Source organism: Hippichthys cyanospilos, chromosome 10 (genome assembly GCF_059441005.1).
Source record: "Hippichthys cyanospilos isolate Australia breed blue-spotted pipefish chromosome 10, RoL_Hcya_1.0, whole genome shotgun sequence".
NCBI lineage: Eukaryota > Metazoa > Chordata > Actinopteri > Syngnathiformes > Syngnathidae > Hippichthys > Hippichthys cyanospilos.
In genome coordinates this window covers 9261030-9286676 of record NC_142378.1, presented here as the reverse complement: position 1 = coordinate 9286676, position 25647 = coordinate 9261030, and the positions used below count along the sequence as shown (strand labels likewise).

Below are 25647 nucleotides of genomic sequence, written 5' to 3'. Positions count from 1 at the left end.
TGGGCTTTCCTTTCCTTTAACTTATTTTTTGTTTCATGGGTTTCAGTTTGCACCGGAGGTTGTATTGCACTTGTTAAAACAAACAAACAAAAAAAAGAACACTTCATATTAATTGCAATAACATACCGTTTACAGTGCAATAACATAACATTAGTTATTTTTATTATTGTACTTCAATATAGGCACATGTTTAAATGCAGCAATTGTCCATCCTTTGAAACTTAAAATGCAGAATTTTGCCTAAAGGTTTACGGAGTACCTACTGCAACTACAATTCTATTTTTCACTCATTATGTTCACTTTTTTGGAAGTACAGTTCACCCCAGAATTTTATTTCAGATCTCACTGTGCAGTAAGTCATTGGCCATTTTTTTTTTTTTTTTTTGGTACTACTCATACGGTCATTGGGTGGTTTTTATACAAATCTAAAGGCAACATTTCTAGCTATGCTGAAACAGCATTGTCTGACAAGACATTCCGACATTGATATATTAGTTATTTGCCTTTCTGTTCACAACTGTTGAATTCTTCATCACACAGTTTTTTTAACATTTCAATTACCAGACTCACAAGTTTTTTTTTTTTTTTATATCCGGTCAAGATAACCTATACTGACACTTAAATGTTTATTTATGAGGTCAGTAGTTGCAGATGAGTCATCTGTGTTTTTATTGCTTCAGGATTTAGACTAATTGCCTCTGTATCTCCTTAGAAAGCCTTTAGCACAAAGTAGTGTGTGAAGATGACATGGGCGTTTACCAGACAGATAGGGTATCACAAAGGACATTTCAAGCATTGCATTGTGGGAGGGGTCAATGTCTTTGTAGCTCAGGTTTGACCCATACTTAAGGCTCAAAGTCAAGATTTCGCAACACCACTGCATTTGTCATTCTTTAGCCGCCAAGTGACACACTAACTTGTTGGGCTGCCTCTTGACAAATCACAATGCTAACTCATTTTTTGGAAAACATGCATTTATTGTCTCAGAATGATATTTAAAGTTGATAAAAAATGTAGTTTGTGTAAATATTAGAGTACAACATTCACCTTTATCACACCTTTCCTTTCGATGTTCAAATGTGTCAAAATGAGGGACTCCGTTTCCCAAAAGGTAGATTACAATTTGTAATTCACTTTTTTTTTACTTTATGATATAAAAAGACATTAGTTTTCTTTGCCACAGAAATTTCCATTGTAAGACCTCTTAGAGTGATTTGTGTAACGCCCTTGTTTTTCTTTTGTTGACAATCGCTCACATAGCGAGGTCTTCAGACAATGCTGTTTACATGGCAATTTCTCTAGTGTGGCCTTATTTGTACAGATGGTAGAGAATTATTGATGCTGTCAGACACAAAATGTTATCATAAAGTAGGTAATTTTATTCTACAATAACTGCATTTTGTCTTATATGCAAACATTTTCTGGCACAGTATCTTTTTTCCATTACATAAAATGAATACCGTAGTTTTATCCATACATGTTACGCACACATTTTGTATAGAAAGCACACGGAAATGAAACAAGATTACATAAAAACAAATGAAAGACAAGATAAACCCTGTGTCAAGATAAATGTCTTACACAATATCTGCAGCATACTGCTAAATTAGTTGAAATTAACAACATTGATTAACTTGTGTTGCCTAAACTCTGCTTATATGTAATCTGAAGTATTGTTGCACTAATTAATTCTTGTTTTTATTTTGTTTTATTGTGTTGGATAGGGTGTCATTAAAGTCTGAAGATATGTAAAATACAACTTCAAACAACATCTCCCATATTAATATAGCTTATATTGTGTAATTGATTTGTACTGTTTAATTTGGGGCCGCCAATTTGTTGCAGCACAAATTAGTTTACCCAAAAAGGTTTCATTTTGAAGCATTCATTTGGAAGCAATCATATGTCTTGTCACAAAAGTCACTCAAGTTTGGTATTTTTTGCAGTATCATTTTCTTTGTTGTAGCTGCGTCCTCTGTGACCGTTACCATGGCTACCTGAACAAATTCAGCCGAGGGCGTCATTTACAAAGAAATACCGTAATGTTTTTGATAACGTGTAATGCAGCGATGATTTTCTTTTGTGGGACATTATTAGCCCGTCTCCCAAGTCTGCGGTGTTATTTAGTCAAGCTGAGCGGATTTGTCGGCATCAGCAAGTGAATAACAATTCACATTTAGCATGAGCGGTGCACTCTCTTCAAAGGCTTCGCCTTGGATTTTTCGAATTACAGAGTGGAGCAATGTTTCTGTGTCAAGGAGAAGGGGGATTGTGACATGTCAGACGCACAGCTGAGAATCAATCAAGACAAAAATGTTTTCCGTTTCTGTGCTCACTGTATTGCTAACTTTGTCACTTTTCAACTTTTCCAACTAACAATAAGAACAAAAAAAAATGTGAGCAGATGATAAATAACATGTTGGCTTTAAAAGCTACAAACAAAACAAATAGGATTTTTTGAAAATCATTGTAAACTAGGCCACGCTGTGTTATACAACTATAATTGTGTGTTTTTCTTTTCATATTCTGCTTTTATTCTGAGGCCAGTTATGTCTCTGACTTGAGGAACATGTAAATAATATTGCTTAAAAGTTGTGCTTAAAAATACAAACTTTTAGGCGCAAGCTTTTTATTTTATTTTTATTTTTTTCTCCCTCATAATCCCTTACCCCAACGACCTGTTTTTTTTCACTGCTTGATTTGTTTGAACAACTTGAAATTTCTCAAGGGCAATAGACAAGGGCACCTTTAAAAGTCCTTTTTTTTTTGGATCACGTGACAGCAAAGGAGAAGAGGCTTTAAACCTTAATCTCAAAGTGAATGGAGTGAAATAGACAATCACGGTGTTCCAAAATGTAATTACTGGAAGTAAAAGCTGAGGGTTTAATGTGAGCCAGAACCTGTAAGAACACCATCTTGCACCACCCACTGCCATGCCACAATTTTCTCTGGATGGTTATATCTGCTGGCTTCAAGCAAACTTGAAATTGGTCATAAAATGGGTTCCAAATGTATTATATACGAGTAAGCCCATTAAAACAAAGCCAAAATATTTCCAAAAATCCAGTCAATGTCTTCCCCTCAGGAGAAGCTGTGTGTGTTCTGTTATTCTGCTACTCCCTGTGTTATTTTTCCTTTTTTTCACCAAGCGATTTTTTTTCTCCGGGAAAATAAAGCAAGCATAGCACTATCAGTCAAACAACCATTTGTGGAACCCAACATTTTCCCAAATACAAAAGACAATAAAAGAACCACTGTGTTCCAAGAGCTTAGACTTCATTCACGATTTACAGCAAGCTTTTGTTGAAAGTTGAAGTCGAAATGTGGTCAGGTAAACCCTAACCTCCATGATAAAGAAAATTACTTAGATAAATATAGATTCATGAAAATTGGTGAAACGCTTGAAACATGATAGCAACCAGAACATTGAAAATATGCTTTATGGGTAGGACTAATGACCATAATACACCAAACTGACGAGGGCGTTGGAAGAATCGTCGACACATCACACTGGAACATTGTTGGAAGCACATGGCAAGGACACTTACTAATTAAGTACCCGCTCCACATATGTGAGAATTAATATTTCTTCGTACCATCGCCAACAGGACTCTCTACTCCTCAATGTTAGGAAAAGCCAACCGGAAAGCTGTTCACAGGGTGCGGGATTTTTAAATGTAAACATTCTGCGATGTATTTCAATCATGATAGTCTTACGCGGAGCGCTCACACTCTGGACACAGCGTCGTGCAATGATGACATAGATCCGACCGTATATCCAATTACGTGACCGTGTCTTCCCTTACTGGAGCTTTCCACGCAATGCAATTACAATCTCTTGCACCTGAGTGACAAGGTCATCGTTTCTTCTTTCGTCTAGACAGCATTGTGTGCTGGGATGACGTACAAACAACGAAACTGTCAAGGCGTTCCTTCGATAACTCCTTATCCGCGTTCATCGCTTTCTGGTTTCGCCCTGTGCGTCGATGAATCAACGCATATTAACACCCGGATTCTTCCCAACTTCCGATGTCAGATTGGAGGATATAGATCCTTAAACAAGTAGTTCAGTGTTGAATTCATGTGGATCTCCAAATGAATCACACGGTTAAGCTTGGCATGCAAAATACAATGTTTATAATGGATTATGCAGAACAATGTGAATGCTGATAATTTTCACTGTGTCCCATTTACATGGAACTTTCTGAAAAGCAGTTTTGTCTCCCTTTCTTCTGCTTGCTGTCATTGGGGTTGTTTGTGGCCGACGGTTGAATGTAGGATCCCCGTGGAGCCAGTCAGGCGTGGGGGGCCTTGTGTACGTTGGCCCACCGTGCTGTCATGTCTCTTTCATCACCAGGCAGGCTTGGAGATAAGAAGACAATGAGCAGTGGCAAGGTGTAGCCACAGCCTCTGGGTCTCCTCCCCGCTGAGCACTTCAAATCCTCATTAGGATTTTCAGCAAAGGAAGGAGGGATTTTGTTGGATTAGTGCTTTGTCACAGCTGGCCCCAGGTTGGTGTTTGTCATGCAGAGCATTGCAAAGTGCTGACATACTTGCACCCAACCCAAACAGACCTCCTTTCACCTGGCTACCGAGAGGTAATGTTACGATTGGGTTGAGCCAACTAGTTGATTCAGTAGGCTGCAGTATAGGTTTGATTCTTTTTTTTTTTTTTTTTTCATTACTAAAAGTTGTAACGTAGACCACACTTTTCCACAATTGTTGCCCAAATATGCTTTATTGTTGTGAAACCTGAAACCCAGCCCAAGGTAGTCTAGACTGGTCATCTCGTCCATTTTACAGTGCAGAAGTTGTTGGTTTGTTTCTGGCTATGGCCACCCTGTATGGAGTTTGTGTGTTATCCAGTGTCGGCACTCCGGTTTCCTCCTACATTCCAGAAACATGCATGGTAGAAAAATTGCTCACTCCCATTTACCCTTTGGTGTGGTTGCGTGTATACATGTGTGTTAGGTGTGATTAGCTGATAACCAGTTCAGAGTGTAACCCACCTACTGCCCTAAGACAGCTGGGTTAGGCTCCAGTACATCTGCGACCCATGTGAGGATAAGCTGTTACGATAATGGATGGATGAATTGGTAGAATCCTTTGGGGGGGAAAAAAATCCGCACACAATGCGTAGCGTTTCAGCTGTCCAAGTCGAGAGACTTGGGGCCACTTTGGGACGGATTGTAATAAGTTATTGTAATTTTTTGAATTCATACAATTTAAAAATAGTTTGAAATTGTTTACGATGAGCTATTTTTATACTACTGGGGATGATCCCAGGGATTTGGTTTTGCTATGTTAAGTATATCTGCAATACAATAAGGATTGGTACTTTTTTTTTTTTTTTAACTATCAGGTTCTTTGATGCACTTGTTTTTTTCGATTCAGTTTTAGACTAAGCCGTAACTTGTATAAACAAAAAAAAAAAAGTAAAAGTAGTTAACTTTTTTTTTCTTGCATAGGATACACTTTTACATATACTGTACTTATACAATTTTTATCAATAATAATCTTAAACTCAAGTGTGTATGTGTGGGGGGTGGGGTGCAAAATGTTTTCTTTTTCCTAGGGGGTGCTTTGCAAAATATAATTGAGAAGCACTGACCTAAAGTATTTGTCATATTTTCCATTATGACCAAAATGTCCCGTGTTGCTTGTTTCCCCATCTTCCCTTTCATTTTTCCACATCCTGCCCTCACACACCAGCAAGCCAGGTATTATCATTTCAAACCATGCGATGGCAAATTGAACCTTATCTTCAGTGATTGGGATTTTCAACCAGTGTTAGGACTGCCTTTTGTACTCATGCAGAAGAAACCTTGACAAGAATCTTTAATTGGCTGTCTTCAGTCACCTTCAATCACTCTTGTTGCAGGAAGCACTGTTTTCTTTTACCTTTCATATTTTCTCATCACCATGTGTTATAACAAGGACATTACAAATGGTGACGCAAAGATACCTTGATCCTTTCCACTTTTCCTGAGTTGTTCTCTAGTTAATGAAATAAATGCGTGTGGGTTATTTTTTTTGGCTTTTTTACAAGGCAAAATTGTTTGTCAAAGTTCAGCTACAGCTCTAATGTATTCCTTTATTAAAAGACTTGCACATATAGTGTTTTTCTACCTTAGACACTCAAACCACTTTACACTGACTACTCACTTACCTACTGATGACACACCGCAACAGTGGTGGTTCGGTGTCCTGTTCAAGGACCCTTCGGCATGGTCACAATGACCAGGGGACGGAACCCACAACCTCCAGGTTGGGAGACGACCAATCTACCACTGAGCCATGCCTCCTCCGGTCAAACAAGGAGACTGCTTCAGTTTCAGAGTTTCCAGTGTTTGTGAGATGCTTACCTTTACTTGCCTTTCACTGAGCTGATCCTTGTGGATAATGGCCATTCAAGCAAGTCGCAGAAGGCCCTCGCTGGGCGGGATCTCTGGGGCTCTTGATTAGTCAGCTACCCTCATCCTTTCCTCGTCTGCCTTGTATTCTACCTTCATGCTTTGTCTCATTTTGTTCTGGCTCAGACAGAATCATGCGGGTTCCTTATAAATATATTCGCAGCAATCTTAAAAACATTTTTATCTCGCATGGAGCCTTTTCTGTGAATCTCAAATGCAAGAGAAGATATATGACAAATCTCCAAGGGAAAAACAACCACAGTTCATAGAACAAATGTTGTTTTGTTGCTTAGCTTTAATATGGAACTAGAAGACATTGGGAACTTTTACAGCAGACTTTAAAATCATCATTGCTATGCTTTCTTTTTAAAGCTGCTCTCTTTGTCTAATTATAATCCAGAACTCACATTTATCATCTTGAACACATTATTCTGCAGTATCTCATGAAAGAACATTTCTAGTGAAATAAATACAACTTATCACCCACTTGAAAAAAAGTTCTGGGGACATTGAAAAAAATGCAGATCAAGCGCCATATGATTGCTGATCAAATGCTCTGTGGAAGAGGCAGATGAGGAGAATGTTTTTGATTATCCAGTAGATGGTATTTCAAAGCGGAAACAGCATGGAGGCTTCGGGACCGCCAATGAACTAGCTCATTTGGTCAAAGGACAAGTAAAGCTGAGTTTCCTCTTTGCTACTGTATTACTTTGGAATTTTAAGGTGACTAGACTGCAGATTCACATCTCATGGAGTTGCAGTTTTCACTGGTCGTCACCAGGACAGTCTTCAACGATTGTTGTTGCTGCATATTGCATATTAATATGCTAATGTTACCATTAAAAAACCATGGGCTAACAACTAGCATGTATTTGGCAGTGTTGCTATCATTAAGCAACAGATATCCAAACAGAGGAGCAGCACATGGATGAAACTAATATAAAACTTCTAACATGCATTCATATGTTCTCTTGAAGTAAATATGAATATTCTTGCCATATTGCAATATTCTTGCCCCCCCCCCCCCCCCCCCCCCCACCCCACTGCCCGAAGATAGCTAGGATAGGCACCAGCTAGCCAGCAAATCTAGTGAGGAGAAGCGGCTAGAAAAAATGTATTACTACCGTACTGAGAACTCGTGAAAAGAGCTGAGTATCAGCATATAATTGAATGTCTTAGGTGGCCACCCTTAGGTGGCCATTGAAAAAGTTTTGACAAAAATTGCTTAATTTCATTAGATTTTTATAATGGTATATTTTATAACGCACAATATTATGAAGTATATTTTTACCATTACAAAGCACTAGTTACAAACATTTTTGCTGCTTTATTTGTAGGACAGAAATCGATTATTGCCATTTCTATACATTAAAATGTTGAAATATTTTGAGATACAAGTGTTTCGTCTTGCGAGCTTGATATGTAGATAGCATTTTATGAAACAACTAAATTTCCCCCGTAACATGAGCTGTTCTGGTTAATCCAGGCAAGTGTTCAAAGGGAGCTTTCATTTCAATCCAGATGAAAGGAATTTTGAAGTATGTTAAAGTGCAATCCATTCATTTTACGTTCTTCTAAAAGATCATAATGCACCCGAAAGACACATTTTAGTAATTTTTGCAGTTTATTTATTGAGATTTTGATGCAAGATATTGCTGCTTACATTTACCAGTGTCCTCTTTGTCCTTTTGCTTTCCTTTGTCCTGATTTAGAGCGGCTATAAATCCAGTTGAGGCTCCTGTAAACGAGGGTGGTGGGACTGGGATCGTAAATATAATAAAGGATTTAGATCCAGCGCCTTTTGGAGGAAGTCTGAGTTCCCATTTGTGATGCTTGTTAAGTAGTTTCCTAGGCACATGAAATAAATGGGCGTTGGAAAAATAAGTCCTCAAGTAACTCTTGGAAAATGAATTTTGCATAAATAGAATAATTGTTTTCCTTTTTATCTTGTGTTTGCGTTTGTAAAGGGATCTGAGAATCTTGTTCCGAATGCCCTGAACTCCAGTTTTGATGCTGCTTTAAGTAACTGTGTCAGAGCGAAGGTCTGCAGAGATGTCGCTCATATTCCCATACTTGTCACGTTGCCTTCTTTAAGTAACACTCATTGAGGATGATTCAAAAGCACATCTGCTGGCCTGAGCTACAAGTAGTGCTCTCAACTTCGACTCCATTTACATCAAAACAATGAAACATAGTTGAGAAGATTAAAGTCAATCATTCCAACACGTTTTACAGCCTAAATGCTTGGTAATACTATTGGCATTCATGTATTCATATAAAACGTTACATTAGTCTTAATCCAAGTTGCATGGGCTGTGTATGAAAGCAAGTTGTTTTAGCTCATTATCCTATTTTCAAAAGTCACCATTTAAACAAAGAGGTCGTGAATTTCTGGTTTGCTTGCTGTCAGCTTTAACTTGTCAGCCCAGACCATTTGTCCTGTGACAGACGACTACGTCTTGACCCCGTGCGACTCAACATTTGACCTTGTGAGTCATTATGACCTCTAAGTGTGTCCATATGCCAAGGGCTTGGCTCTCTTTTCTTAAGCCCCTAAAGTAAACTATTGACTAAAGAAAACCAATCCAAGGTTTCCCATGTGGAAACATTACAAATCAATACCAATAGAGTAAGTCATTTTTAATTAACTGAGATAAATGTCCAAACTAATACTGGCTCTGCTTGGTGGGGTTGTTATTTCTTTGTATTGCTTCCTCTTAATTTTGAATGATCACATGCATACCACATTAAAAAAAAAAAAAAACAGAAATCATTCTGAACTGAACCAAAAAGAGAATACAAGTCATGAGAGCCATTTCATAAATCATGACATGGGAACAAGAGGTTTTCCTTGCTGTTACAGTTTGATGGCAGGAAACAGTTGCAAAACCATGAATGGATGCGAAAAGCCTTAATCCCCTTTCACACATACTGAGAACCTGAACTCCCTTAAACAGAAAGGTTTTGTACATGTTTTGTACCTTTGTTTATAGATGTCATTGTCTACACCAGAGACTTCAGTGTGACTGTGATGATTTATCATTTGTATCAAATCAGAAGACTTCTAAAATATTTGGAACACTATCTTCTCAAATTTGCTCACATGTTAAGACACTTTTAGTCACAGCTCATATCTCAGACTGATATTCTACTACTGAATTTTCAAGGTTACTATTGACACAAAAGACTATGACTAGATTCTTTAGGTCCGTATTTCTTGAATTGGGGTATGTGAAGGTATTTCAGGGAGTATTTTGCAATTTTAAAACAGTTTCTGCAAGAATTATCAAGCCTAATGAAATAATTTTGAAGCTTTGACTGTAATAGTACATTTTTGTTTTCAAATTAAGGGAAACGATTTGACCATTAACCAATATATTGCTAAATTGTGTTTGAGTAACTTATTTGCAAAATGTTTTACACTGTCAGTTTAAGTTTTATACACATGCACATTGTCATTAGTGACGCAATTTTCTGACAGACGAGCCAGAAATACATTCAATAATATTACATTATTTTATTTTCAGTAGTGTCTGAATAAAATACGCCTGGAGATACCACAATAAATGTAGTTCAAAAGTTTAATACATCTGACACAGATGGCACCATTTTTTTAAGTCCTTTTTTTTTTCCTTCCCAAAATGTTTTGTGTTGGTTGCTAGATAATTGGCTGAAAAAACATATTTTGAATGCTGTTTTTGTTGTATCATCATAAAAAAAAAAAAAAAAAAAAAAAATCTTATCTTATCAAATGTGGTTATTATGTTGTAAGGTCAAGGCTAGAAAAGATTACCATCTTGCACTATTGGATCGAAATGACAAGTTCCAGTTTTTTGTCCAAGAATGAAAATTGGTAAGTGGAAGCCCACTATTACAAAGTTTAAAAAAAAAAAAAAAAAAATCACTGAAAATGACTTAAATAAATTATCGTGATTTTTAACAGTGGGCATATTAAACCATGAATTGATGGTGAAGTTGTTTGTCAGGTTTTCATATGGCGTTAGCTTCAAAGCTACATGCAGTCTCGAATGAATTTAATTAAAACCTGATCATTTTTGATGGCATACAGCGAATGACCTTGTTTTGTACATAACAGATTAATATTGACCATAAAAAAGAGGACACAAGATTAAAAGAAACACAACAAATCCTTGATCTGAAGGAGCCAGTTTTAAAAAGTCAGCATGGTCATTAAAATACACAAACAATGCTGCTACATGACAGATCTGTTGTATAGCAATAACTAACAACAACGAAGAATTTTATTTATTTATTTATTTGCTTCACAACAACCTCTCATAGCTAAGAGGCTGCAAGCCTGATGTCTAGACTGCAAGTTGAATCAGGTGTGGTAACAGTGCTGTCATCGGACTGGTTAGCAGACCTCAATGGCAGGTGGGGGTCACCCGAAACACTAGCTGAATAATATGGCACAAATGCATCCACATGAGCTAAGGAAACAGGCGCTGTGGTCCTACTTGAGGAAGTGCACTTGGGGAATGCAAAGCAAGCAGATGGACCTCTCTCATTTGTGTGTGCCGCCACTGGTGACCCACTGGGAAATGTTTCCTTATTGAATCAAGGAGCATCAAACGCTTCATTGGAGCAGAGAGTGAACCCAGTTCGAGGCGCTCGACGAATATGAGTCTATTTTTTCATCATTTGTAATGGAAACAGTGGCAGTGAGCTGGCGAACACATCCCCAATCCAATTTCAAAAGTCTTTCGAAGAAAATATGGCTGACATCCTTATCGCATTTAAACTTACTGAATATAAAGTGAAATATTGTTAGTGATAAGGCAGCATAATGAGGTCAAAAGTGTCTGCTCTCCGTGAAAGAGCGGATTCATCTTTGCAGGAGCTGTTTTATGCATTTCTCTTTAAGAATGACCCATTGGTTCACTTCCTTCCTACAACTACAATCTTTAAAAAAATAAATACTTGAGAAAGAAAAAAAAAAGTGCAAAATAATCGCCAAAACATACTGGTTGTCTATTTGCTATATTTGCTAAGGATCACAGCACATGGTGACATATTTGATGGTCATTGCAGCCATTTCATTACAAGAACGTGTCCTTGCTTTTTTTCAATGGCCTAAAAAGCACTCACCCTTTCTATCTCTCTCTCTCACACACACACACACACACTGGCTGGCCCCAGGGCGAACCGATATTAGACGGTGAGATGACAGTGTGTTCTTGTGTGAGTGCAGCCAGCCGACATGTGCTGATGATGGCAAGTCAATAATGCATTATGAAAAAAAGGGGGGATTTATGACCTTGATGAGCCCCATTGAGCTTAATTAGGCCTAAAGGTTGATTTACACGCAAGTGTTTCACCATGCTGTGTATTTTCTTAGTATTATGTTTCTATCACTAGCAAGATTTCAGCAACGTAAAAAGAAATAGTACTGTTTCTAAATTATACTGTATTTGTGAAAATAAATATACACAACCTAAACAACCATGCTGTTTCTGCGAGGAATATTTAATATAACATAATTTGATACTTAAAAGAAATGCCAGATTTAGCTGAGAGCATTTCCGACTTTTTGCTCTCAAAAGCTGGATGGAGAAGTGGAAGTGGTTGGTAAAAAGTATCCAACTGGGTTCATTTCTTGGTAACACCAAAATTGTATCCTCGCAGAGAAATGACAACATCTATTTCACAGTCATGTACCTATATCAAAGATGCTCTTGATAGCCCCCCTGCTGTTGCTATGGAAGTAGCAAGAGATGTAAATGAACTGGAGGGAGTTGGCTGGTGGAGAATACAAATGAGATTCAAACACTTGTTTCCTTGCTGCTTTTTTGCCTCGTCGTCTTCCACTTTCCACGATCATCATGCTTTTACCTCTGTGTCTTTACAAGTGTTTTTTTTTTTTTGTGAACGTTTCCTGGTGTTGGCAATATTCAATGATCATATTTGATTTTACTCTCACAAGCAATATTGCACTAATAAACACCTTCATGAAAGAGAAATCAAATATCAGCTTTTATTTATTTATTTATTTTACAAATGACAATTTGCCTCACTGTGAAAATGGCTTTTATCATATCAGAAGAAACATGCAATAAAAAGTCCAAAGCTTTGATACTAATGTGCCGTTTTGTTCTTTAAAAACTTTTTTTGTGAACGTTTCCTGGTGTTGGCAATATTCAATGATCATATTTGATTTTACTCTCACAAGCAATATTGCACTAATAAACACCTTCATGAAAGAGAAATCAAATATCAGCTTTTATTTATTTATTTATTTTACAAATGACAATTTGCCTCACTGTGAAAATGGCTTTTATCATATCAGAAGAAACATGCAATAAAAAGTCCAAAGCTTTGATACTAATGTGCCGTTTTGTTCTTTAAAAACGGTTAAGCAATGGAACTATGAGTGTTAATAAATAAATAAATAAATACATACACTGGAACAAACACTAGGCTTTTAAATCGTGTTTGTCATTCCCATGGCAGGTCGGTCGACCAAATTTCAGACTCACATATTTTTCTGACCAAAAATATCCATCTCAAAACTCCACTGGAACCATTTTTGCACCACTGTTTTCTTGCAGACGTTACGCAGTGTGTCACTGGTGGCAAGGGAAAAAAAAAAAACAACAACAAAAAACAGGGGATATCACAACTACGGTTTCATTTTCAACTTAGTAAATTTGTTAGTAATTAGCAGGCTTTCATTAAAGACAATATTACCTCATGGAACTTGAGGTAAAAAAAAAAATATGGGAAATAATTTCCCCAAAAGAGTATAATTCGAGCTATCATGACAAACATTCTACAGTGGTTGTTCAAATTTTAACCAAGAGAGGGCTGTCAAGAACGAAACGTGCCCAGTCTGCTCATCAAGAAAAAGATTTAAAAGGAAAACAAATATCATTATTTTGTAATAGCTTATAGGCAGTTCCATTTTGTCACAGAATATTGTTGCAGTGTTGTCTGTAAGTTATTTTATGGACACTTTATATATATATGAACTAAATGATAGTTAATGTTTGTTGACCTTAAATGTAATCGTGATTAGCATTTGCACACTTTTGCTAATGGTGGTTGATAACCAGTTAGCATAGGCAAATGTTGTTGATGTCAAAAAATTCAAATGTATAGAAGATAAATATTGAGTTATTCACTCCCTTCAATTCACGTTCAGTCTTAGAAGATTAACAAAAAAGAAAAAAACACAGGGATAACAACAGTTAATTATTGTAAAAATAAAAAAAATAAGGGATTACAATAGGTGAGGAATAGGATAATACATTTTAGTTGCAGCTCTCGCCCAGAAAGAAAATTTAAGAATGTTTCACCAAGTCTTTCTCTACAATGATGGAACCGGCCCATGCCATATCCTGCTGTTTTGCGGGTTATAAGAAATATTTGGTTTCTTCACCCCTGGGTGTACCTAACTTCTGTTGTTGTAAAGGATATCTGTGGATTATAGAGTCAGCTCTGTGGGAAGTGCCTTAACTTTAAGGTTTCTTATCCCTGGTGGGTGTCCTTTAGAAAAGCCTAGGGTAGCAGAACTTGGAGGATTCAAGCTGTGTTTCCTGTAGTTCGCTCACTATTGCTGTGGTCCAGACTATTCTTTCACCTCAAATTCCACACCCTCGAAGGCTTCCAGAGTTCGAGATAATAGTGGACCAAAGAGAGATGCTAGCTCTTTTAAAAGCAGCCGTTTAGTCCTCACCAGAAGGGAAATCAAAGTTCTACGCTAACTGTAGACGACAAGCATCAGAAGCATCCGCGTCACACTCTCGAATGAAAAATTATCTGGTTTCCCATCAAAATAATCTGAAGACCTTTGTGGTTCGGTCACAGTGATGGCAAGGGGTAAGGGGCTGAATAGTCCTTTTGATCAGACTTAGCCCCTGGACTTTGTCTGGAAGCACGGGCTACTCAGGTTTCAAAGGGTCATTTTAATAAGAAAACCTTCACTGGGTACGAGTCGGTAAGAATAAGAGACTCAGTACTATTTTTTTTTCCATTACTTTTTTAGGTGTGTCTGTTGATACGATGTAAGTAAAAAGGCCACTTTTTTTAATCGTTGGAAAACTAAGGCGCACTTTAAAAGTGATATGCAAGCAAAGTTAAGAAACTTTTTGACTTTTGCTGGGTGTTATGCAAACTACTTAGTGAATGCCTCTTTTCATAGCATGTGTGGCTTTAAAATAGGGTTGTCACTCAAGTATTTTTATCATCGATCATTTTATTGATTGTCATGTTGATTAATCGATGAATCAGATAATTCTGTTTTGCAAAAAAGTGCATACAACATTTTTTTCTGGATTACTGTTTAGTTGTTTAGTTATTTGGTATTGTTTAGTGATTCAAACAAACAGCTAAAGAACAGTTAATATCAAAAGATAGGCATTGATGTTTCATCATCAACCTTTTTGGAAATGATCCAGTTGCTGGTTTGGTCAGGGTTTTTATGGTAAAACTAGATGTTTGCTAAAGCCGTATGTTGATTAAACATAACAAATACTCATTGGAATTGTAGTCCTTAATGAAAGCGGACTCTTTATTTTTGAGAAGGTGAAATAAGAGAACAATTTTCAGTTAATCAATTGCTCTAAATGACAACTCGGAAGCTAAAAGAATGTTGATTAGTTTGATAATCGATTCAATGTCCATTCATTTAACAGCTCTACTTGTAATATATATTGTATAAGCAATAGGACTTTGCTGGACACAGTAAGGATGCATTACATACAGACTTTTCTCCTTGGTCCATCTTTTTTGTTTTTAGTTACAGCATTCACCATCCTGAATAGTAACATCTGTGTTTTCTGCTTATTTGCACAGAGCTGTTTTAAGAACTTGCTATTCTTGCATTGTTTTCTAAAACTTGCACTTTGAGGTCCAATTTGTCAGATGTTTTTTTTTTCCCAGGCTGTTTGCATGTTCTCCCCGAGCTTGCGTGGGTTCTCTCTGGGCACTCCGGCTTCCTCCCACACCGCAAAGACATGCATGGCAGGTGAATTGGACATACTAAAATTGTCCTTAGGTGTGATTGGGTGCGTGAATGGTTGTTCGTCTGTGTGCCCTGTGATTGGCCGGCAACCAGTACTACTGCCTAAAGCCAGATGGGATAGGCACCAACCAGTAAGCAAGTGACCCTTGTAAGGACAAGCAGCTATAGAAAATGAATGGATGGATGTTTCCAGGCTCCAAAACATCATTGTCATGTAAATTAATGGCCCAACGGATCATTATTTTTTTTTAAATCCATTTTCACATGAGATTCTGGAGCTTATTTTTCCAGGATATTTTTCCAAGGTTTTAGTATATGCTGATTGTCCTTGATATGCACAATGATAATGACTTCTGTGCAAGTGCAAGGTTTAAGGTTTCTACATGGCTGATGAAGACCCTAATGACTCTCTATTCCTGGGAAATGCGAAGGTACTTTGCTCATTACCCCGCTTCAGTGACACTCATGCCAGATGGTCACTTTCCAATTGATTTGCCCCCCTACAAAAAAAAGAAAAAAAAAATCATTATTATATTATTGCACTGAAGAGACTGTATAACGGGTTTGTGTTACATATGGGAAATTCTCACAGTTACTAAGCTGCCCATTCTGTCTTGGCCTAATGTCATTGCAAAGGTTACACACGGTAGTAAATGCCAACCTAGGAAGCTTTAAATAGAGGCTCCTCATTGGCGTAATAAAGTGCTATAACCCATGGAAATAGAGGTCCTTTGTGCCAATCGAAGTCAATTACCAGCATGTTATAACAACATGTGCGATAAGCAGATGTCTAAAGGTTGAGTTGTCACATTGTAAACTTGAATGGCACTCAAAAGAAAGCAGTCCTCACCACCAAGGAGGAATAATCTTAATTTGTACATCTTTATAGACGCTTGACTCATGCGTGTTTTTGGAGAAAATAGGATACGTTCCCACACAAGGTTTTGGAGAAAGAGGTTGTTTTTTTGCTTAATCATATTTTTAACCAACACATGATCTTTAGGTTTATCATTGTTTCAAAGCATATTGTAGCTGCTGTGACTGTCCAATGTCTAAATGTAGTGTTTTGTCTTCCCATTATTTATCACCTGTCTGTGACTGACAGATAGAGGCTCAAATGCTTTTCAAGTGCTGGGATGGATGGATTGACCAAAATGCCTGATTAGGAAGCATGTCGACCAGTCTACGATAAGGATCTGGTCGGTTATCGCTCTGCTGCACCATGTTGCCATAGTCACAGCCCTGTGTTTCTACCTAATATGCTACTGAATATGCATTAGATTTTTGCAGTTTAACGAATGCATGCAGTTAGTTTTGATTGATTTCACCCTTTTTTTTATTTGTTAGAATATCTGATTGCTGCTACTGTATTAGTCTTAAATCATATTGTTTAATATGTTAAGGGAAGGTATACTGTGTTAACTAATAACTACTTTTGAAGAAGAGGAGCAGAAAATGAAAACATGACCTAATGATATTTTTTTCACATAGTTTGGTCAAAAGATCTTTCCAAATAGTCACAATAAATTCATAATGAAACTTTCAGTTCAGTATGGCTTGTGGCTGACAGGATGACATCAACTTATGGACAGCGAATAATTTTCATATAATTAACTAGAACGATTATGATTATGTATGATTCCAAATGCAAAATAAATGTTACTTGTATGGCTCATTTGCATAATGAAATTATTTCATTAAATGACACAGTGAGTGTTGGATTATAGTTTGGATTTAGTGTGATCACACACAGTGATCAAATTATCCTTTTGTAATTGCGATTCATGAATATGCTAGTTATAAGCCTGATGGTACTTTGCTATTTTCATTTTTTTCTGTATATAAAATCAGACGTGAGTTGAAGCCATATAAACCCAAACCTCATTTCACAACATAGACAGTGCAAGAACAGGAAAGTTTGGAAAGATCATTGACTGAAAAATACTTTTTTAGTACTGTTGTAAATTTAAAAGGATCTCCTGAGACTTATTTTTCAAATGATTCGATCTCGAAATGATTTAAAGAAAAAAAATAACCGCTAACCACAAAGTCGTATCACCACAAGAATGGCCAATAATAAACAGCCATTTGCTTTTGGATGGTTTGTTTGGAAATTCAAACATTGTTCACAACTGAAATAATGGAAAATAAATCCCCTTTTCCAGGTTTTGAACTGCCATAAAATTTTATTAACTGTACGGGCAACTCTACTTAACGTCAATCATAAAACATTGCAGCTATGTCATCAATCTTGTGGTTAAAGCTGATGCAAGTTATTGATGAATGCTTCCAATTTTGATCCAAGTAGTTCTGCACGCATCTGAGTGGCATGCTAGCTGTGTTCTTTGTCTTTTTGTTATCCTACATGTGTCATCCGACTCTAGGCTGGAAAAATACTGCAGCCAGGGTCTAATCAATAGCGAACAGCTTTTGGACAATAATGCTCTGAGACAGCTGAGAATTAAGTTAGTTTTGGGGACATACCATTTCATCCAATGTCTGGATTTTGAATCAATAATCAAGGATTATTACAGGACTTGTCATCTGCGTGGTCAGAAATGTATACATCATCATTCCCGGAATACATGAGTGAGAGTCGTATAATGTTCGTATGTGTCTGCGCATAGCTGCAGTCTGCTTTCCCACTTAAGCACAATGACTACATCAGTTTAAAATAATAAAACCAGAAACAGACTTTTCAAAGGCTCCCTCTGGTGATTTAAGCATTTTAACAGCAATCGCTTCAGACTGAGCGCCGATGGGTTTAGCTGCCAAGTTAGAGACCAAACTCAAAGGTTCTTGTACATGGCAAAAGAACCTTAATCACTTGCACTGAATAACCACAGAGAAACTGACTTTGGGGTGGAAAGTAGCATGCGCTACAACCAATAACAACCAATACAACCCTAACCCCAAAATACAATCTGCAAAGTCAAGCAGTGTCTATGATGCCGTTAGGATTAGGCATGATGATTTAAGTTTGGAAGATGTAACAACAATGCAGTCAATTTTCAGGTTAAGGTCAGATTCTGTCAAAATTCCAGTTTTTGAAACATCCAGATTATCTATGTGTATATGGTCCAACAAGAAGATTTTGCTAATTACGTTACCCCAATTGACATACGTACCGTGAGCTATGTAAAACGGGATGATTGAATTAGACATAATTTCCCGTATCTGCTGTTGATAAAACACATTTTTAAGACACTCACTGCTACAGTAAAGTAATTAATTTCCTCCTTATGCTAAAACTGTGGCTCTTTGTTCCCTTCTGAGTTTCACCTTTTTTGGTTACCCTCAAAAGAGAATCTGTATTCAATGTTGGCTTCTTGGAAGACAGCAATGTAACACAGTGGTCGTTCCTACAATGAAAGGATCAAAGGAGGCAAACAGAGTTTGTTTTTACATGACTGCCTCTTGGGAATGGGACCCTGTTTACATGGCATGTAAAAACCTGAATATTGCCAATGTCCGTGTTTTGAAATGCACATAAACACAGCCATTGGCTGATGTTGTACTCTGTTTTTGCATTACGCTTTACCACGCTGACATGAAGCCAAGTTTGGCTGTCATTTTTTTCCATTTTTCTCACAACGGATATTTGTCACAAGCCGGTACATTGTTTAGCACTGTTTGGCATTGTTATTGACTCCAGTGAGAAAAAGGTCACAAATCTGAATGTGTAAAATGTATCAATGTTTTATTGTTTGGCTCTCCTTACACAAGAGAGAGAGTCAGAAGTGGAAGAAAAGTTCCTTCCTTGATTGGATGCCCCTAAACAAGTGAAGTCTTATATAGAGGTTAGCTAGGCTGTGGCAGCTGCCCCCCCATATATATCCTTTGTTTACTCTGAGCTCTACGCTACACTAAGCACCTTTAGAAGAAGAGCTTTCACCTGATTGGTGCACAAATGAAGGATCAGGCTATATAAAGTGACATTTATCTTCCTTTACAAAATACCATGGTTGCATTTTCGGGGTGTGGGCCACAATTCAGCAGCTTAATCCCTTCCCATTGTAGCATAGCATTTAATCAGACAAAGATAATTGTATTTGCACTTAATTGATGAAGTTGCCAATAGGGTAAAATAAACTGAGCTATTCCAAGCAGTTTTAGTAGGCCTGAAGTCAGTAGTTAAGGCAACCGCTGCTGCAAAAAGTGCTTTGTAAACACAAGCAAATGCAAGTATGGATTGGACTCATTTGTACAGGTGCCAATGAAATACAGCTAAACAAGTGCATGTAACCCAGCCACGAAAACCTCATTAGAGAGCCTGCAGCTCTGGAATAAAGCTAGCACACTGGCATTTAAGGGACAAAAAAAAGGAACAGATGCTCAAAAATTGGTTATTATGATTCAGTGCTGCTTGTGGTTTGGAACAGAGGAGCAGCTGGCAATTTGGTTAAGCTTTATAGCAGTGGTGCTATAATACTTGACGACACGGTAAGGCATGAGTATCCAAAAATGTTGTGTTTGTTTCTTTATGTACTTTCAGCTAGGCTATTTATTTTTTGATATTGATTTTGATTTTTGCTAAGCCCCATTATCGCTCCTTTTAATATTCCTTTCTGAAAAGTGAACTCAATTTAATTCATGAACAGTTCATTTATTTGTTTATTTTACTTTGGTGTTATTTATATGGGATAATCAGTGTTGTAATAACACAGAGGATAACTATCACATACCATTGGAAAAACAAACTATTTCCTCTGTCTTATACTGTATTTGATCAAAAAAAAATTGACAGGTTATTTTCACTTTTTGGATATATATTGCTCTTCATACCATTGGAAAAACCTTGAACATTTTTTTTAACTTGTACAAAAGCCATTAGCTGACTTTTATGGAATGCGATTAAGCCCATGCATGATTCATTCATGAAGTGTGTGTTTTTTTTTTCCCTCTAAAGGGGTACTAAACTTACCTAGCCATTTCAGCATTAAAAAAAAACATATTTTCTTTATAATTAATTTGATGAGTACTCATTTCTTGAGTAAAGACCAATCAATTTCCGGGACTGGTCCTTCGACAGTTAAAAGCTGTGATTGGTTGTTGCCTGAGCCCTGTGATTTTTTTTTATTTCAGTTGACATTAAGTTAAGACAAAATTTTACTGCTGAAAATGGCTAAACTTTAGTACCCCTTTAGTTTGCGTGTCAACTATCTAATGTTTAAGAACTTTATGAAACTAAGAAGTGAGCATTATTATTTAAATCCTTTTTAATACAGCTGTCATTATTGATCTCATTAAATTGTATAGGTGTCCATCATGCTCATTAAAATAAGCGTAAATGGTCCAGAGGTGCTGCATTTGTTCACATCCTCTATTACATACTGTATGGTGTTTCTCAATGTCGGCCCGCTCCGCATCGATTCCCACTGATAAAGCTCTCTTTCCACTCCCTCAGGGTTCAGTCGGGCCGCCCTGCCATTTGGCTTAGTACGGAGAGAGCTGTCTTGTGAGGGTTACCCCATCGATCTGCGCTGTCCAGGAAGTGATGTCATAACGATCGAAAGCGCCAACTATGGGCGGACAGATGACAAGATCTGTGACGCTGACCCCTTCCAGATGGAGAACATCAACTGCTATCTTCCAGAAGCATACAAGATCATGTCACAGAGGTAAACGTTCACCTGTTTTAGAAGTACCAGTTTACGTGGGTTGCCCAGAGCAACACACTCTGGATTGCTGTCAACTGTTTCTTTTTCGTCAAGTTGCCCTTTCTGGCTTCTTTTCTTTGTTACATCTCTATGCTTCTCTTGCCTTTGGAAGAAAATCTTTACCGTGGTTGCTGTCCGATTGATCGACTCCATCAAAAATAGACTAACTCGGTGAAGCTCTGGAGAGGAGGGGTCGGGGGGTAAAACAACAGACATCAGCAAGAACATACATGCAAGGAAATGTTTACAATACTGAGAAAAAGCCTAAAGTGACATCTAATAATGATTAGTAATATACATTAGGGCTCACAACTGATAGTTCAATAAACGTTTACTGATAAATACAATCATCAAAGAGTGTTACCTTGAAGTTTTCTTCAAATGGAATACTACCAGGATTTATGTAATGCATATACATCATCATCATCAATTACAATTTATTTTGATGACAAATTCAAGTTTTGTTGAATTTCTTACTAGTCCATGCTAGGGTGACCAGACATCCCGTTTTAACAGGGATAGACCGGTTTGGAGCATTGGGTCCAAAGTCCCATTGAATATCGGAATATCACCAGCTTCATTTTTTTGGTCTCCATTTCATTTAATTTCAGGTAGCACTTTTTTTCTTTATATATCAGTCACACATATGTCATGGCAATTTATGTGATAAACCGATCAAACGTTGAAGCAACATATTCTTATTATAGTATTATTATTACATAATGATATTATATTTAGTATGATGTTTTCTTAACTAATTGCAAAAGGTTGTAGAATGAGCATTTGACTTCCTTTTCTCCATACTGTGGATGAGCAAAATGTGCCTGCGATATTAACGTGCATTCACATGCAACTCTTGCTGCGTTTCATTGCCATTGCGGTAATTTTGCACTCTTAAACGAGCACAGTTGTCGCACTTAGATGCCAGAAGAGGCGAAGTGCAATGGATAGAATGACATATGGATGCCACTGCAAAAATACAGAATGTTAGAAAAACGTCAGCAACTTTGGTGAGCCGCTTTGGGAAATGAAGACGACAAAACACTGAAATAAAACAGCAGAGCCCTTGTATGCGAGAGACTTATTGTCAAGTCCTGTTTGATGAAGTCAGATAGCTGACTCACATTGTGTGTCTTGAACGGGTATAGCCTGTATGCTCCCTGCTTATGGCCCTGCGCATTACGCTAAGATGAACCTCGCACGGACAAGAAAATAGTGCAACAAAGCACAAATTCTGCCCAGTAGGATCTGCCTGTGAAACAAAAGTGGAACAGCGCTGCTGAAATATTTTCGGCCCATATCTTTAAAAGGCAAGCGATCAGGTTGTATGCACTTCCTGGGACTGCTAGAGGCTTTCGTAATATTAAAGTTATTTTCTGTGTTTAAGTCCCACTGCGGAATTGCAATGTTTATTCTCTCTTTGGAAACTGCAGAAAGAACATCAGAGAAATTCTTACCAAATCCCAATGCATTGCCTAAAAATGAATGACACTAAATTCCATCAATATCACATCTCAGACTTGACTTGAGCATGTGCAAGCTCTTGCAAGATATTTCATCACTGAAGGGCCTGAATCCTTACTATTATTCATCAGATTCTTCCAATCCAATATATGGTTTCTAAAAAGCAGTGTTGGTGGCCGCAAAATCCTTAGTCTTATATTAAAAAAAAAGGTGAGATCACAGCTCACAACTTAATTGGTTGATTGACATATAACCTAAAATGTCAAGTTTAATGAACCATGAGACTAATGACATCAGCAACAGAGTGAATATTAAGTCCTAGCTACAAGGTCACAGTATAGAAAGAGCTGCCATCCATTAGAAAAAAAAAAAAGTGTATGACAGAAAATTAGCAATCATGTAGGAATCTTTGTTCATGTGTGCATATTCCACACTATTATGTGAGCGAAATGCAGCGCTAGAATGAGGCTTGGCCATGTTGGATAAATCATTTTGGCGCTCATATTGGTCGGCATATTGCATTCTTGAGCACAGTGATTTAATGAAAATAGCCTTAGGACTTCTGTGGCTCAATTAGAACATTCACCTGCAAGCAATTAGTGGACTCAGGTGGCTGATAATCTGGACACATCCCTTGCAGAAGCTCCAAGAGGGTACCATTTCAAATAATTAATATGGTGATAAGAATATATGCAAAAAAGGGCCTTACTTTGAGTATTATATCGGCTTATGTTATTATTATCATTATTACACTGGCCAACGACAACAAGAAAATGCAAGAGCCAGGTGTTTTAATGATGTACCAGTAATTCTGGTCAGATAAGACTCATTTCTCATGGACGGCGACTTATTTCTTTCATTTGGCTCGAGTTTTGAAATATTGATGTATTTGAAAATTGCTGAATGTGCTTTGACAGTTTGCAAAATGTACATTGATCATTACTAAACTTAGTGTTGGTGCTTTGGCATCCCTGAACTGTGACGGACCGAATGATAAGGCGCACCTGCGTCGAAGACTCACCTTTAAATTTGGGGCCAAATTCTGGTATTTTCTTTGTTACCATGTATAACACATGCCAACACTTAAGCAAAAGTGTAAATACTACAGCAAACCAGAATTTATCTAATAATCCTAAACCCTTCATATTATGTTGTATTCATATCCGTAAATTATATATTTGTTGCGTGTAAACACAAGTGTGTTTCTGATGTCCCTCATCGTGAGTCGTCGTGAGTAGTGAATACAGCAGCAGTGTTCCAAGTAATTGTTCAGTTGTTTTTCCTTTTCTTGTGAGGCAGCTTGTTTTCCTTTATTCATATATATATATATATATATATATATATATATATATATATATATATATATATATATATATATATATATATATATATATATATATATATATATATATATATATATACACACACACACACACACAACATTCAAAAAGCATTGCATAATGGTGTGTTTTGAATGGCATGTTTTATGTCACATTACCTTGCGATAAAGTGAACTGAACCATACCAGTGTTCACGTGCATGCTACCCACCTGGGTTCACATGATCGCGTTTGCACTTAACCAAACCAACCACCCCGACAGCGCAATCGAGTTTGTTTGAAAGCCAACCAAACCTGATCAGTGGAGCTCAGCTTAAAAACAAGATGCTATTCTGTACCAGCCGTTCCTTTTGAAGATCTCTGCCTCAAACTCTTTCAACAGTCCCGCTTCACAAATGGAAAAATCTAATCTCCTCTAATCAGATGATGAGGAACACAATTAGAGCAGTGAAAGTTCCCATAAGAAATAAGAAGATATTTTCAGCGCCACACAGTTACTTTCCTGTAACGAGCTTTCAAACTATTTTCATGAAATCATCTCCCTTCTGGTATTTTTTTGGTTGACACCCTCCTGACATTAAAACATCCGACGAAATATAATACTAATAAGTGGCTCCTATTGATTGATTTGTTTTTGACTAATGAGCTTGACTGCAAGTATTCAGCAGCAAGGACATTGATCACCGCAGTGTAACACGGCCCAGTCGCGCCCTGCCAGCAGGTCATGGTTTTTGCAAGGAGTGAATCATTCACATAACTGATCAATGTTGATAGCGCTCTAATAGATGAGGTGAAACCCACTAATGTGTCTAAGACCAACATGGCCTGGGATCAAATGAAATCGTTAATAATGATCACAAAAAGGAACATTCAACAATGAAACTTTTCCTTTTTAATTACATTCATAGATTTCTTTTATGTAAAAATTTCACTTTAAAATCAAAAACATAAAAACACACACAGACACACAACAAATTTAAAGTGTAATCATTAGCATTTTCATGTTACCCGTGTCAATCATGTTAAGGCCGTTTTATCACCAACGTGATCATGCTAACACTATTTATATCAGTGACAGTGGTTTTTGCACGGCTCTCGGAGGAGCTCCGTTGTTGCCGCTTGACAGCACAGCGCCTTGTTCGTCTCTGGCGTATGCACGGTGAGAGTTTTATTTAAAGCACAGCAGATAAACATTTCATAAAGATCCACATGCAGCTTCAGGGCTGTTGCAGAGGTGTGTGCTCAAGTACATGGCCCTTGAAACTGCTCCTGCTCTTTCATCAGTAATTCTTCGTGGGTAAACATTTAATGCCAATTAAAAAAAAAAAAAGGGGGTTTGTGCTCAATATTAATAAGAATATCAATTTGGTGGAATTTAATTTCGGACTCTAATCCACAGGTAAAAGTGTTTAGGCTGTGGCCAATGTTTAAACACCATTAATCATTTGTAATTACCTTGATTTCTATTGAGTGCATGAGACTATGAGCTACACTTACACAAAGAACAAGAAAAATGACTTACACACATATAAATTGTACTTGTCAGTAATCCTCACGATATTCAGTATAGAAGAAAAACTGTCAAGGTTATTCAAGGTCACAATTGTTCTTGTTCTTTTTTCTTGTTGCATGAAGTACTATTAAGTAACATTTTCTTGCGAAACGAAAAACAATTACAGGAATTTGGACTGTTACAGACTGTCTTAAAGAACAGCTTAAAAGCAATCCTTTTAAGCTGAAGACGCTACCTTGGTTGACACAAATATTCACTCATCAGTTGGACAGATG

The 25647-nt window shown here is 37.3% G+C and overlaps 1 protein-coding gene across 20 annotated transcripts in view; it reads left to right on the top strand.

Annotated features, from left to right (window-relative positions):
- Positions 1–25647, top strand: part of adgrl2a (adhesion G protein-coupled receptor L2a) — a 119173-nt gene that overhangs the window by 26076 nt on the left and 67450 nt on the right. For all 20 annotated transcript variants that reach the window (XM_088425272.1, XM_088425269.1, XM_088425253.1 and 17 more), the window contains exon 3: positions 20804–21017. In XM_088425272.1, coding sequence (XP_088281398.1) covers positions 20804–21017 — 214 coding nt within the window. The remainder of the gene's footprint in view (positions 1–20803; positions 21018–25647) is intronic.